The 15,596-nt window shown below is 39.7% G+C and overlaps 1 protein-coding gene across 1 annotated transcript in view; it reads left to right on the forward strand.

Annotated features, from left to right (window-relative positions):
* The first annotated feature begins 2,071 nt into the window (after positions 1 to 2,071).
* LOC146001463 (putative NADPH-dependent quinone oxidoreductase VAT1L) overlaps positions 2,072 to 15,596 on the forward strand; it is a 115,850-nt gene continuing 102,325 nt past the window's right edge. The window contains exon 1 of the mRNA XM_083138789.1: positions 2,072 to 2,364. Coding sequence (XP_082994915.1) covers positions 2,111 to 2,364 — 254 coding nt within the window. The 5' untranslated portion in view covers positions 2,072 to 2,110. The remainder of the gene's footprint in view (positions 2,365 to 15,596) is intronic.

The raw sequence follows: 15,596 nt of genomic DNA on the forward strand, positions 1-15,596 counted from the left end.
CTAACCTGTAGTTAAGATCGGAATAATTTATATACAGAGCATTCCCTGACATTCGCTACAAGACTCGGCTGAAAGCGGCCCGGCGTCAGCGCTTGTCTTTCCCGGTGAACCGGGTCCCCGACAGTCGCTACAGCCTGCTATTAAAATTACAGTTTTCATATTGTGTACTAACCTCGACTACAGAAGGTGTTGAAAATGATGACCCTCTGTTGCTACACATTCCTGGCATCTCCGAAGTAAATTGGCATTTACACGTCCAAGTTCGTCTACTGTAATTCTCCCAAATTTTCGTACAATACTCTCTTTTAACTCACGGATGGTGTGCGGATTGTCTACGTGTACTTTACTTTCTATTCGGAACTCACCCTGTTACTCTAAACTTTTTTACGAGGTTTAATATAGTGGTCCTATGTGGAACGGGAACACAAGGAAATTTCGTTGCAAAACGTCCTCGCACTTCTCCACAATTCCTCTCTCTGAAGTAACATTCGACAAGATAAATACTTTGTTGAAATGTAAACTTTTGTGGTGCCATATGAAGCCACAATCTTCAACACACGGACACGACACAACGCAACTTCCGAGGGAGGATTATACTGGCGTCAGTCTGCAACGTCAACAGAAAGGTAAAGAGAGCGCAGGCATGGAGAGCGAAGAAAACACTGTAGCGTGCGACTGTCGCGGACCCCGTTCACCGAGAAAGACAAGCGCTGACGCCCGGCCGCTTGCCGCCGAGTCTCGTAGCGAATGTCAGGGAATGCTCTTTACTAATATGTCTGTATTTTACAAATTAAATAATTGTTTTCTTGCAAGTATACAATTGTGTCGGAATAGAACCCTTCCCAGCGGAACTATATTCTTGCGCGTACGTTTGGATCTACATATGCGAAAACCTGCTGCAAAGTTAACTTGACGCACAGCTCAGATGGCTCAAGCTTCATCTGCCTCTCTGTTCGGAGTTGTTGCACCCATGGAATGTAGTTGTAGATGAAAAAAAAAAGATTTAAAATTAAGCTGTTCTCTGCCCCCCTCCCTTCCCATTCGGGGTACACTGGGTTTATTGTTTACACCGACCGCACCTGTACATACAAAACCTTGTAGATACAAATGAAAACTGGAAATCGAAGATGTGAATTCGCCTAGGGGGTTAATTCCACCTTATGCTTGATTTGCGGAGAGCTGGCTGTGATTCTTATCTGGACGTAGATTTTTCTGTCATATATGTGTTTCTTGCTGGTATCTAAAGCTTGAGTCCGTGGTCATTTAACATGTGTAAAAATATTTTTCCATTTTCTCAAAACGAAACATAAGTTGGAAGAAACAATGTCTCATTTTTAGCACGCGACCGTGGGGGCAAAAAGACTATCTTGCCCCCCTCGATGATGAGTGGGGGGGGCAAGTCGCCCCCCCCCCTGCCCCTCAGTTCCGATGTCCCTGTAGACTTAATAGCATTAATCACAATTAGAAGAACATTTTAAGCCAGTACTTCTCCTCACAGGGTACGAAATGCCCCACAAAGCCATCCGAGTTTAATAAACACGCTTTAAATGCGGACAGCACGCTAGTCTACGTGCATTGAAAACTTCGGACTATTTAATCGATCCTCACTTTCTTGGCTGAAGCTGTCACCGGCTTTTTGTTTGAAAGGGGTTACCATATGTTATGTGGGCACGTCAAGTTGAGACGCATTTACGAAGGAAAACGTGCATTAATCTGTAATTACATCGCTAATTCTACATAATTCCTTCTGTTTAATTTGTTTTAATCAAGGAGACGCGAGCTGTCATGTTTTATTGTCTCAGCAGACGACGGGCATAAGACGCACCATGAATAACGCGGTCTTTCGCGGGGGTGTGTTGTGTATGTATCACTCCGCCGCAGTGATACGTAGTCCACGTCATTAAATTACCTCTGGATTGTAACATTTACGTGTCTTTTGTAGTGTATTAGCATAAAACACATCTAGTTTTGTGCTCAGTTTCGTTTTTATAACATAAACGTTGAGTTTCAGAGGGAACTATATTCTCTCGCGGTTCTAACAGCGCGTGAAACTTTTGATAGAGGAGCACCTGTTACTGAACTGTTATTCTGTGCGTGGAGTTTGTGCGAGATGGCCGATCAGGAGAACGCAACGAAAGAGGCTACAAAGCCTGAAGAAAACGAAACTGCACCAACTAATGAAGAGAACGATGCTGGACAGAAGGAGGATGAAGCAACAGGAGACGAGAAGAAGAACGGGGAACCGCCAAAAGAAATGCGAGCAGTCGTTCTTACCGGTTTCGGCGGCCTAAAATCTGTGAAACTACAAAAGAAACCAGAACCAAGCGCCGGGGAGGGCGAGGTCCTCGTCCGAGTCAAAGCATGGTGAGTACAAATCAGCCATAGTTCTTTAGGGTGGGGCAAAGAGGGTTGTCGCCGGGTACGGAAGGGCGGGTGGTTTACAACATTGTGTATATGTCCTCCCCACGGTTACAACCCTCTCGACTTGACGTCCGGATCAATAATTTCCCTCTCTGGGCGAGGGATCTTCTGAAACATATTGTTGGTTTTTGCTCGATGTGCCCGCCTCGGTTTTCGTCACCCGTAGTGACATCTTGGTTCGATTTTCGTACGCGTTAGCAACAAGTCGCGGATCTAACCTGTTGAAACTTGTTGGGCCACTTCGACGAAATTCGGAAGAGGAGTAGAAATAACGATGGAAATTTTCTTTTTCTAGTTGCACGCGCGCTTCTGTAGATCGGTCGGGGATGAAGCTGTGTAAATCTATGCAATTGTATCATGAAATATCGTGACCCGTACGGTTTTCGAGTTTGACATTGAATTGGGTAAATTTAACTAAATGTTCAAATGACAGATATATTTGGAAGTTGTTTCAGATTCGTTATTTCCCATAGTTTCTTGCGTTTTGACGGTTCCAGAATAAAATACCCACCCTCTTTATTACGGTATAATAAGTCTCCAATAATTGCCATATGGTGTGGCTTGTTGCCCTTGTATCGGCCGTAGTAAATAATTGGGAGGTTGGCTTTAAGATGCATTTACAAATATGACCTTAGAAATTACGCGGATTCCATTAAATGGCTCGAAGTTAGAACTACACTTTTGATTTTATAAATCTTTTTTGACTGCAAAATAGGAACTTATCGAATTTGGTCAATTTATTTTAATTTCGCTAACAAAATGCTGATCTTACCTTTAGTGTAGTCATTTATAATTCACGGGAGTACCGTAAGAGGATTTAGAAAGTTGGCAGAAAAGTGTAAAGAAATAGGAAGCTAAATCTGGAATGGCTAAATTACAATCGATCTTTTTCTTAGCAAAATCTTCTCTTTCAGCGAAATTAGTGCGTTTTTCATACCTTTTTTCACTTTAGTAACGAGTTTTAGGCCTCTATCCAAGAGTTTTTCAAAGAGCTCTTTCTCTATATAGCCCTTATCTCCAAACAAAAGTCCGGTTAGTTCGATTTAGTGGGGCGGGGGGGGGGGAGGCAGTAATATTTAGTATACACTTAAATGCCATAATAAAATTGTGCTAACATAATTTTTCTAGTTATTTTTCCTAGTTTGCTGTGAAACTGCAAGGGAGGACGGGTTGATCGACCGGGGGAGGGCACCCCCATACCGCCCCCGTCTGGTGCCGTCATTGGTTCGATTTCCGTCGCGGATGCGGGAAAGTTCGTCCAGTCGCGATTAGCCTTTGTGAATGTATTGAAATGGGCTTCAAAATTAGCTTATGAAATAAGTTTTGATATTTCTTAGTGATCGCATCAGTGGGATTTCTAAAAAAATATGTCCTTCGTGAATATCCATGGACGTCCGCAGGATTTTTTCCAGGGAGGGGCAAGGAAGGTATTTTTTTCCAGGGGGGGCAACATGACATATTTTCCCCAAAAATAGTGTGCATCCTTCAAAAAACATTGCTAAATTTGAATTTATCATGTTCGTGCAATAATTAACACACATTATTGAGGCTGAAATTAAATTATATGTGTGAAATATGTAATTTTTAATTGACTTTCGTTTTCCAGGGGGGGCACGGCCCCCCTGCCCCCCCTTCCGGACGCCCATGTGAATATCTGGCTGTGTTTTTTTCGAGAGGCTATTAATATTGTAAACTCCATTTAAATGTCAGATTTTGTTGCTGGTGATGCATTTTTAAGACTTTTGATTATGATTGACTGCATTAAATTTAATTTCAATCAATCATGTGGATATATTAAACGCTATTCTGTTAAAACCGGACATATCTTCCAATACCAAGTGACCTGTGTGAACCAGTGCATGGAATGTTTCGATTCGTGATCTCTACTACGAAGGCCCTGGGTTTGAGTTCCGGTCAATATTTCATCTAATCATCATCAACGTCGCGATTAAAGCTACAGTGATAGAAAGTGACGTAAATGCAACGAAATATATAATACGCAATCATGTCCAATGAGCAATGACATACAGTAATGACTTCGAAACTGGAGTGAAGTTGCTATCTTGGCTCGATTTGACGAAATTCTGGGAAGGACTAGGAAGAACTGTTTGTAATGTGTTTTCGTATTGTTTCTCTGATAGTATTTCGTATTTGACGTTTTTCCCTTCTTGAAAATGGATGTCCTTTCTTACATATATTTCTGCCATCACCCCTGTGTGTGTTCTAGACGTTTGGTGGGGTTGGAAGGATGGGGGAGCGGCATTTGTTCTTAACGTCATTAATTTGTTTTAGTCTGCCCATGGTCTGTGCAGCTTCAGCAATCCTCTAGTTTATAAATAAACTCATTCAAACAGCTGTTAGGCCTCTCCGATGGCGCACTGATATCGTCGTTGCCTTGTAATCAAGGGGTCCCGGGTTCGATACCCGGTGGAGGCACATAGTGGTTCGGATCTCACTTTAAACTGTATGTCCAGTCCCGATTAGCCTTACTGTGCATAAAGTGGACTTAAAACAGTGGACTTAATAGTGTAAAAGTAGTTCTTGACCACATTTACGTTAATGAACTAATCGAAAAAAAGGGGATGAAATTGTCTATACATTGCACAGGGAAAGAAAAGGGGAAATTCCAGTTCCATTACTGGTTTCACTCATGCTTGAGTTAAAGCAAAGGTGAGCACAATTGTTTTTTCCTGTCGTGTTTGTAGCGTAGAAACATACAAACGTGCATTTTGTGAAATTGTGCGGCCTAAGTTTAGATATAACTACTTATTCATATTCGCAGACGACCCTAAGTTCGAATCTTGGCAGAAGTTCCATGACACTTTTCAACGGCAACCACGTTACACGCTCAATTCATTAGGTACATTGTTAGCCATGATACTGTCTTGAATTTGGAAATTTTCACGTTTGCAGCATGTCAGTCACCAGGATTTTTTGTAGGAGATCTTGGCTGTTGATGCAAATCTGAGCAGTACCTAGTATTTTTATGAAGTAAAACTCTTACTATATATATCCTTGAGATTTCATCTCGATAAACCAGATGAGGCAATATCTGGCACAAGTGTCCACATTTCGAAATTTCAGAAACTATAATAAGAACACGAAAACTCTTTTTCTTCTCTCTTGCTATAACTGTTACTCAACTTTCATTAGATCTTTGATAGTATTCTGCTGAATAGTAATGAACCGAAGGTAATTTCGTTTCTCGACTATTTTAATTAATAACTTTTCTATGAATAAGTCAAAATTTCGGCGGCGGTCTAACCCATTCGTCCCACATATTCCCTGCGACGCCTTAGTTGTGCAGTTATTATACACAATGTACATAAAATGTAAAACTCGCAATGAACACAACTTGTTACACATAGCTGAATAAAATGGAAAAGCTTGGCTGAAATCAACAAACCAGTTATTACGAGTATTTAATTACCACGTATATCAACTGAATGCCATTTAACTTCAAATGGAAGAAAAATTAAATAGGCTGAGAATAGAACATTCGTCGGTATAGCACTGAATCTTTGTATATATCACGTGACCTATCTACCAACTCGGTGCTAGCAACAATTTATCATGCTAAAGAAAAAAAAAAGTTCTGGTCAGGTTGGCAAGGCGTCTGAATCAGGGTTAAGTGGTCTTTCCCATACTCCTTATTCCAAACCTTCTCATTTTCTTTCTCTTCCTCTTCTCCCCTAGAGAGAGAGAGAGAGAGAGGATAGAAAGATAGAGAAGGGGAGAGAAGACAGAAAGAGGAAAGAGAGAGAAGAATGAGGACCCTCCTTTTCTTTCTTCCTCTCTACCTCTCTGAGTTGGGTATGGGAAGAGGGAGGAAGGGGGCAGAAAAGGTCGAGGAATTCATAAATTCTATTGAGTTCAACAGGACAGGAACCTTTTTTCTCGCACAATTTAAATTCGGTCCAAGTTGCGTATTGTTTTGTCCCTGGACCTTTAAATTGATTCTGGAATAAAGGTTCCTGGACCGAATTTATATTCATCAGGAAAAAAGTCCCTGGACCGAATTGAAATACTCTACAGATAAAAAGGTTCTTTACGGATCAGAACCAATTTACGCTTCCTGATTTTCTCTCTCGGACCGGAATTTAACTTAAAAATTCCCGGACCTTTAACAACCCTGGTCTGAATGCCAAGCGAAATACCTAAACTTTGACTTTCTCAGGCATGGAATTCGACAATTTCCCCTGGATAAGGAGACTGGTTCACCCAGCCTCTGATAGGGAACAGGGCGGCGGCTAGGAACGTGGTGCTCACCACGCCGATAAGAGCTACAACAGTATGAAATTATAAACCTGTTCTGCTTTTGGAAGAACACTATCTGCAGATATGTCAGGAACTAAACATCTAGTGTATTTACAGTCAAAAATCAATATAGAGTAGATGCTGTTATAGGTATACTTTAATCTTCTCTTAAATTGTAGCTCGTAGGTTTCTTAAGAACCAGTGACAAAGAGTGATAAAAAGTACTTGGATTACGGTACCCTCGTCGCGTAAGGGGTGCGTCGTTAGAACTCCCGCATTCGTGATCTCATCGTGGCTGTAATGGGCGTGGCGAACACCATCCCCTGACCACGTACAGTTATGGACATTTCTGCAAGTCAACAGTCTCTGGAATTGATTCCGGTACCTCCGCCCTACCGACTGAACAATCGCGTTTGCATACTCTGAGCCGTCTCGTCAGTTCTCTTGGCTTAATTTGTGTGCGAAAAGGGAAGGAATCATGACGCTGCTTCTGTTCCCCATTGAAGGCCTAGTAGTGATGTGATTTTCTCACAGATTTATAGTCAGTCACAACTGTAATTCAATCGTACAACAAAGTGTGTTTAAGGCGAAGAGGGACAATTACGCACCAGGCATGCATTTATTCCAATATTGTCGGAATGAGCAATGCTACTAAAAAGATCTCCGGCAGAAATGAAGAGTATGAATTTCTCCCCATGTGGCAAGTGGAAGCGGTTTCCTAAGTTGATTATTAAGCCTTATACGATTTTTGAAAAATATGATGAATTAGTATTTACCGAATCCCATGTATTCCTTATGGGACATCAACTTCAAGTTACGGCTCATCAAATGGGAGTTTCGACTTTTCCTACTGCTATGACATAGTTCTACGTGTCCTTTTTCCGTCCATGTACTTTTCTACGTCATCGGATGTTTGATATTCCCGAAAGAACGAATAAAATAATGGTCCCATAAGCCTAGTGCATTTCTCCTTGCCTCCTACGGCCATCCTGGCAGTGTTGCCAAACCTGATGTGTATAATAGAGCTAAATTTCACCATTAATATAGCTAAAGAGGACTTTCAAGGAGCTAGATTAACGAAGGCTGCATAAAGTGCCTACTAGGGTAATTTTAGTTGTCAGAGGGGTAGGGGTACTGCTATTACAGTTAGCTTTAAAGTGATGGCAATTTATTCTTTCTTAGTTTTCACCGCCTAGATTTGGCGGCATCACCCATCTCAATAATCCAATGATGTTAATATAAAATCGAAAATAAAGGGTTCCCGGATAACAAAATTGTCATCTTCATCTTAGCCACAGCGCTATATATAAAAATACATGGGGAGGAAACAAAAGGTGGGTGACGCAGCCTATAGCTATACGAATATCACGTCACGTGCAAAATGTACACTCATGGCAAAAGTTGGTATTTTTGGGCCGGAGCCAGTGGTGGCATCATAGTGGGGCAGAGGGCGGGTGCCACAGTTCATAGTCAAACGAGTGCACGAAAGAGCCAGATTTGGCTCCAAAAGAGCGAAGTTGGCAACAGTGATCAGCAGCTGCCCCAGCGAGAAAGACCAAGGGGAAATTGTCCCTCCTCGCCTTAACTTTTTTCTATATTTACCAGAAATCGCAAGTGGAATACGCAAAATTTAGTTCGCATTGACGAAACTTCAATTTTTATCGTGCAGTATCATTGTACAGATATCGTTGCATACAGCGTTGCTACATGAAAAGAAATTTTCCCTCATTGCAGAAAAATTCAGGCAAAATTTTAGGTGATAATGGAAAATAGGAATTTCAGAAAAGTATTGCAGGAAAATCAGAAGATTCCCGGGACGGATATTAGTCAGACTGAATCACGTGTATAAATAGTTTTGTTTTTGCATATTTTATACTCAAATATAAATAAATAGTTTAAATTTGCGACTTGGAAATATTTTCCCATTACCGCATTAACTTTTCATACTATTGTAATAATTCTGTAAGTATAAAATTAGTCATAGTGAAAATTTTGACATTTCCGTATATTTTTCGCAGTGTGCAATTTGCTAGCAATAATCGTCATTATCTCCTGATTTTCATCAATTCAATAAGTCCTAATATTTCTAATTCAGTGGATTTAATCATATCATTACTCATTCTCATCTTTGCGATTAGCTAATTGATTTAAAGCCAATGAATTCTTTGATTCAGTGGAAATAATAGTAATAACTGTAGTGTAATTTTGAGATCGCTATTTCATTTTTTCTTATACGCAGGGAAAATTTCAACATGGGAAATTTTGCCTTTTTTAATAAAGATTGTGCTGTCTGGTTGTGGCAACATTGGTTGCTGATTGAATAGAAATGAAACTGCAGAACCTCGAGTGATCTGGAGACCACGATGTAGAATATGCCCCTATTAATGAATTTCAAAGGCTTTTTTTTTTGTGCCTTGTATCCCTACGCGATGCTTGAATAATTTGTCACAGACGTTAGATATTGGGTGGAAATATCATCTCGTTTCTCTATCACCAAAGGCAGTGCTGTAAAACGTTATCACAGAGTGACGTTATCATGCATTTGTAAACTATGAACGGGGTGGGTGGGAGAGACACACTCGTTTGAGGCACCATGGTTTGTATTTCTCCTGTGTAGATCGTCCTCAGTTTTGTAGTTTGCATGAATACTTAATATTCCATTTCGTAATGGCAGCTCCCACTGTTCGTCTAGTTCATTCCGTGAAAGCACAATCGATGAACATTTACCCTCGTGCAGTGAACGCGGAAATAGCCTGGCGCCGTCTGCTCCCATATCTAACTGTTAATTGGTAGCTGTCAGGCCAGTCTCTCTCACCACCGTTCATTTGGTCTAGTGCAGTCGGGAAGGATTGGCACAAATTAAGAGTTAAAAGGCTTAATACTTTTTTTTAAAAAAGAAACTGAAAACTCAAACATTATATTGCTTTTCTTGCTTATTGACGCTAGATCAATTCAGACTTCTTCGTTGGGAGAAAGCTATAGTCATGATCGTGATCTAACGTCCATCTTGATTTTTCATTGGAGTGCGAATGTTGTAGTTTTATTTTAGTACTTCGTCGGCACAAAGTATCACAGACTTGGGTAACGAGGAAATTGTGACTTATTTGAAAAATTGGAACATTTATTTAAGGAAATGTGGATAATGGATAAACCTTTTCGAGCAAGGCCTCATCTCCAGGAAGCTATCAACTCGCGGCAAGCCACGGCACCTAGCGACCTGTTGAGTGAGATGAGTCAAGGCAAAATGGATAATAAACGTTTTCCTGCTCCCACAAAAATAGGCTGGAGAGTTCAATGAACTAACCGATCTCTAAGTATGCACTGGTAATGATCAGGCTGGAAAGTTCATACGAACTAACAGATCTTGATCCTTCTTTGTTTTTTAAGGAAATGTCAACCTTTTTATGTAGAGGAGAAAGCATATGAAAAGGCTAAACCATTGTACGGCAAGGAAGTCGAAGGTTGAAAAAAGCATAGAATATATGCGTATTATTTGAATTATAAATCGGATATACGTAGCCTATACCATGCTCTTCTCTGTCAAATTCCATAAAATTCAAGGCAGCGTGGCTTAAAATTAATCACTGTACCTTTTCGTACAATATGACCAGTAGTAGCTGTTTAAAAGTAGGTCCTGGAAGTCAATGACACTTCCAATGAAGCTGATCTGCTTTTATGGCGACACTGTCATTTGGTGAACATACACCAAACCGTGTGGATGCTCTTTTTATTTCGTAACTTTGAAATGTAGGTGTATGGAATGCTGTAACCTTACGCAGAACAAAAAAAGGTTGTGCTGATTTGCTGCTTCACGCGACAGATGCGTACTATGTCCTTGATACAGGCATGCCTTCCGCCTGTTCATGGTGCGATAAATGGGCATGGACAGATGTTCAGAGACTGACGGGGAAAAAAAGCTACCACCAGGTGAAGTGTAATTTGCCAGTAAATGGTGTTTTCAGTTTGATAATTGCATTCACCTGGGCAAACTAGATATACGTTCAGCCAAGGAGGTATTACCACGTCGTCGCCTTGTAATCAAGGGGTTTCGGGTTCGATACTCGATGTAGGGACATTGCACAGTGGTTCGGATTCCACTTTAAACTGTAGTTCTAGTCCGATTAGCATATCTGTGCATGAACTGTACTTATAACCCAACGCGAACCAACTTATTAACTTCAACAATGAAGAAATTTGTTTCAAAGGCAATGTCCTGGACAAGGGGTGACCAAAACTTGTATAAGTAAGATAAACTTCATGTGTAGTCATGGATACTTCTTTGTTGTGGCCTAGTAACCCCATTGGAAGTCAATGGCATCATTGTAACCTAGAAGTGATCCTTTTATATGTATGTCCAACCAATTTCTTTGGACGTGTTCAACGTAATTTTTTTTTTTTGTTAAGTTTTTAATGGTATTGGATAAACTTTATTTCTTTCAATAAAATGTGCACGTGTTAAAGCACCACGGAATGTTCTGGAAATTGATTCTGAAAATACCTGGAAAACTTTCGGAATGTGTTTTGCCAAAGTGAATGTGAACGATGTACGAGATTCAGAGGATCAGTAACGTACGCAGGATTTCATCAAGGGAGAGGGTTATATCGAAAAATTTCTACAAATTCACATTACCATTGTTTTATTATACTTTAATTAATAATAATCATAATTAAGTAATTAATAATACTTATAATTAATTATTTAATTTAATTACTACTATTATTAAGTAGTAGAGATCTACATAAATATATTTATGAAAGCAATAGAACAAAACTACATTTTTTGTTTCTTTGTTACGAAATAATTGTCTAGTCAACGGTTATTTGTATATGATAGGTGAGACAAGTGTGAGAAAATCCATAAAAACAAGCAAATATATTAAATTTATTGAAATAATCAAAATATGAAACTTATTCACGGAGCCGCGCTGGTCTAGTCTGACAACCTCGTGGGAGATCCTGGTTCGATTCCCGGAATTGGTTGGAATTTTTCCAGCCTTGTCTCCGCACCCAGCCTCATATCAATGGGTACCTGAGCGCAACCCTTGGGGATAAAGTCTGTCGGAGCATGGTGCTGATCACATCCCCTGCAAAATGGCAGAGATCGAGAATGTGTGTGGCCCACCACAGTACTACGTGTGCCTTCATGGCACGGTGCTATATGCACGGGGAAATTTACATTACCTTTACCTGCGACGAAGCAAGGAATTTTCACAATTCTCGCGAGTCACTGCGCGACTTTTTTGCAAAAAAAAATTGCAAAATTGAACTTTGCGGCCGCTTAGATTGTGTTTGGAATGTTGTTTTTCTCCATGCTGCAAGGGAATAATAATTCAAATTATTATTATTGGTAGACTATTATTATTATTATTACTGTCGCAGATCTTTGACTATGATAATTTAGCCACTTTTAATTTTTTCTACAGCATTTTCCATAATATTTCAAAAGCTCAAGGGGGGGGGGTTAAACCCGATAAACCCCCCTTGCGTACGCCTCTGCAGAGGATAAAGACTATAACCGGAGATGAAGAATATGTGGACAAGACGTTTGTAGCAATAATAAATAGGGCAAAAAGGAGCAGGTGGATTGTATTAGCTTTTATTTATAGATCATAAATAAATAACAGGCACACCAACTGATCAAGATCGCACTTCGCTAGCAAGATTGCACTGAACACGTGTAGGGGAAAGAAATGTGTAAATAAATGGGATACAACAGATCCAGATGCACATCAGTATACACATGAGCGCAGAGGTAATTGTAAACAATTCACATGTTAGACTGAAGGGGGGGAGTGAGCCCCCCCCCGCGAGTGTGTTCCAGCCTGGCGCTTTATTGTTTAGATCTTCTGCAACCGCATGCACCCTCCTTTCTGTTCTTGTGAGGGGCTGCAGCTGCGAGTTTTCTCCCTGTTTGGTCAAACGAAACGGGGTGTAATTGAGGGATTGTTTTCATGATGCTTATGAAGGAAAGCATGGCTCGTGATAAGTAGGTTTTATGAACTAAAAATCACCAAAACATGCTCTTATGACCTAAAAATCACCAAAATATGCTCTTTTGACCTAAAATCACCAAAATATGCTCTTATGACCTAAGAATCACCAAAATATGCTCTTTTGACCTAAAATCACCAAAATATGCTCTTATGACCTAAAATCACCAAAACATGCTCTTATGACCTAAGAATCACCAAAATATGCTCTTATGACCTAAGAATCACCAAAATATGCTCTTATGACCTAAAATCACCAAAATATGCTCTTTTGACCTAAAATCACCAAAATATGCTCTTATGACCTAAAAATCACCAAAATATGCTCTTTTGACCTAAGAATCACCAAAACATGCTCTTATGACCTAAGAATCACCAAAACATGCTCTTATGACCTAAGAATCACCAAAACATGCTCTTATGACCTAAGAATCACCAAAACATGCTCTTATGACCTAAGAATCACCAAAACATGCTCTTATGACCTAAGAATCACCAAAACATGCTCTTATGACCTAAGAATCACCAAAACATGCTCTTATGACCTAAGAATCACCAAAACATGCTCTTATGACCTAAGAATCACCAAAATATGCTCTTTTGACCTAAAATCACCAAAATATGCTCTTTTGACCTAAAATCACCAAAATATGCTCTTTTGACCTAAAATCACCAAAATATGCTCTTTTGACCTAAAATCACCAAAATATGCTCTTATGACCTAAAAATCACCAAAATATGCTCTTATGACCTAAAATCTCCAAAATATGCACTATAATTTGAAAAATATGCCCTTATAACTGGACTGTTTGAAACATGAATATCTAAATGCTGAGAGATTTTCCCATACGTACTAATTTTAGTTCACTTTATGGGTCCTGAGTTGCAATGCACAATGAATATTTTCTCTAAATTTTCAAATAAAAATGAAAGATTTTTGCTACAGTCCAAAGGAAAAAAAAACCTCCAGAGTAAAAATGGGAGTAAGAACGAATCCACTTGGAAAATGACTGTATATTTCTTGAAAATGCAAAAATATGCTGAATATGACCGAAAATCCATCAAAATATGCTCTTATCACGCAGAAATGGCCAAATATGCCCTTAAAAAGCACCTTCATTTTATTAGTTTCTTCATAATATAAATTTCTATGTTTGGGAACACATCGCCCTTACCAAAAAAAATATGCCAAGTCGTAAAAATCATATCCCTAGTGATAAGTTTTTTTGGGGGGGCGGTTGCGGTGCACGCTTGACGAGACAGGGGATGAAGTGCGAGATCTTGGATGGAAATCAGCCTGCAGGAATCTTTACTTTATGACGTGGCTAGTACCTTATGTTGGAAATATTTTTGGCACTTTTTAAATTTTTTTTGTAAGTATTGTGCAGGAGATACAAGAGGGGAGAGAGAATATTTCCCTCTTTTTCTTACCTTTCCCTCTTTTTTGCTTACCTTTCCCTCTTTTTTGCTTACCTTTCCCTCTTTTTTGCTTACCTTTCCCTCTTTTTTTGCTTACCTTTCCCTCTTTTTTTGCTTACCTTTCCCTCTTTTTTTGCTTACCTTTCCCTCTTTTTTTGCTTACCTTTCCCTCTTTTTTTGCTTACCTTTCCCTCTTTTTTTGCTTACCTTTCCCTCTTTTTTTGCTTACCTTTCCCTCTTTTTTTGCTTACCTTTCCCTCTTTTTTTGCTTACCTTTCCCTCTTTTTTTTGCTTACCTTTCCCTCTTTTTTTTGCTTACCTTTCCCCCTTTTTTTTGCTTACCTTTCCCCCTTTTTTTTGCTTACCTTTTGCTATTTACTAAAAGAAAAATCTCTTAAAACAAGAAAGAAAAAGATATAATGAACGAGAGATAGGTACTTTATCTTCCATTCCGGCGACTTCCATGGTGGAGTGGTTATCTCGGCACGCTACGACACCAGGGGTCCCGGGTTAGAATCGTGGCACGGCTGTTTTGTGAATGTTCCTTGATCTATTTCTTCACTCATTCTCATCGTCGCGATTAATCAAATGCGGCAGGTAAGCGACGTTAAACAATAGTACAATCATTTTCTTATTTCGCTTTTAAGTTTTGTCAACTTCGAGATGCAAATAAGGGTATTCATACTGTAGCGACTGGAATTATGCTCATAAGAGTGTGGATTCTTACTTGTCTGTGCAGGTTTTAGACAGTAGCATTCAGCTTCTCTCAGATGTGAAAGTGCAATACTTTGTTCTATGCACAATGGAAAATTATTCTTGGCATGAAAATTGTTCAATAAGAAACTCCTTCAGTAGCGTTTCAGGAAGAGTTTTGTATTCAGGCCGTATTCTCATAAGGAGTATTTTTTGATTGCTTCTCGCGTTGTTCGGAAGATGCCTTGCATACCATTGCAACGGAATATTGGAACTCCCCACGGAGCAGGCATTGCGCGAGTCCGAATTCCACTGCAAGAACGCTGGTTTCCTGTTTCACCCTGCAATGGTAATTCGGTCAAATTGCCAGTCCAATGGTATCCAAGCAATTTTATTTATTTATCATAAATGCATGAATAATTGAAATCGGTACGTATTTTGCAGAAATAAAAAAATCAGTTATTTTTCCTTTTTATACGAGGGTAGTTTGAAAAGTAAGGTAAACGAAGCAGAGATTGCAGCACCATACTCGAAATCGATGCACGGTCGATAAGCTTGATCCTTCAAATGAGACCTTGCAGAGTTTCTGCCCAGTGTGTTGCGAGGTTGTTTGATCACGCGTAGTAGGTGAACGTGCAAGCGTTTTGAAAAATGGACAAAACCACCAGCAGAATGCACCTGTTCAAACGTTAGTGGTTTCTACGGCTAAAATCCATGAACTTAAGTTCAAATTGTTGGTTCATCCGTCCTATTAGCTCGATCTAGCTACCTCTGACTTCCATTTGTTCCCTAACCTGAAAGATGGCTCGGAGGACA

The sequence above is a fragment of the Lepisma saccharinum genome, chromosome 17 (assembly GCF_977018435.1).
Source record: "Lepisma saccharinum chromosome 17, izLepSacc3.1, whole genome shotgun sequence".
NCBI classification, from domain to species: domain Eukaryota; kingdom Metazoa; phylum Arthropoda; class Insecta; order Zygentoma; family Lepismatidae; genus Lepisma; species Lepisma saccharinum.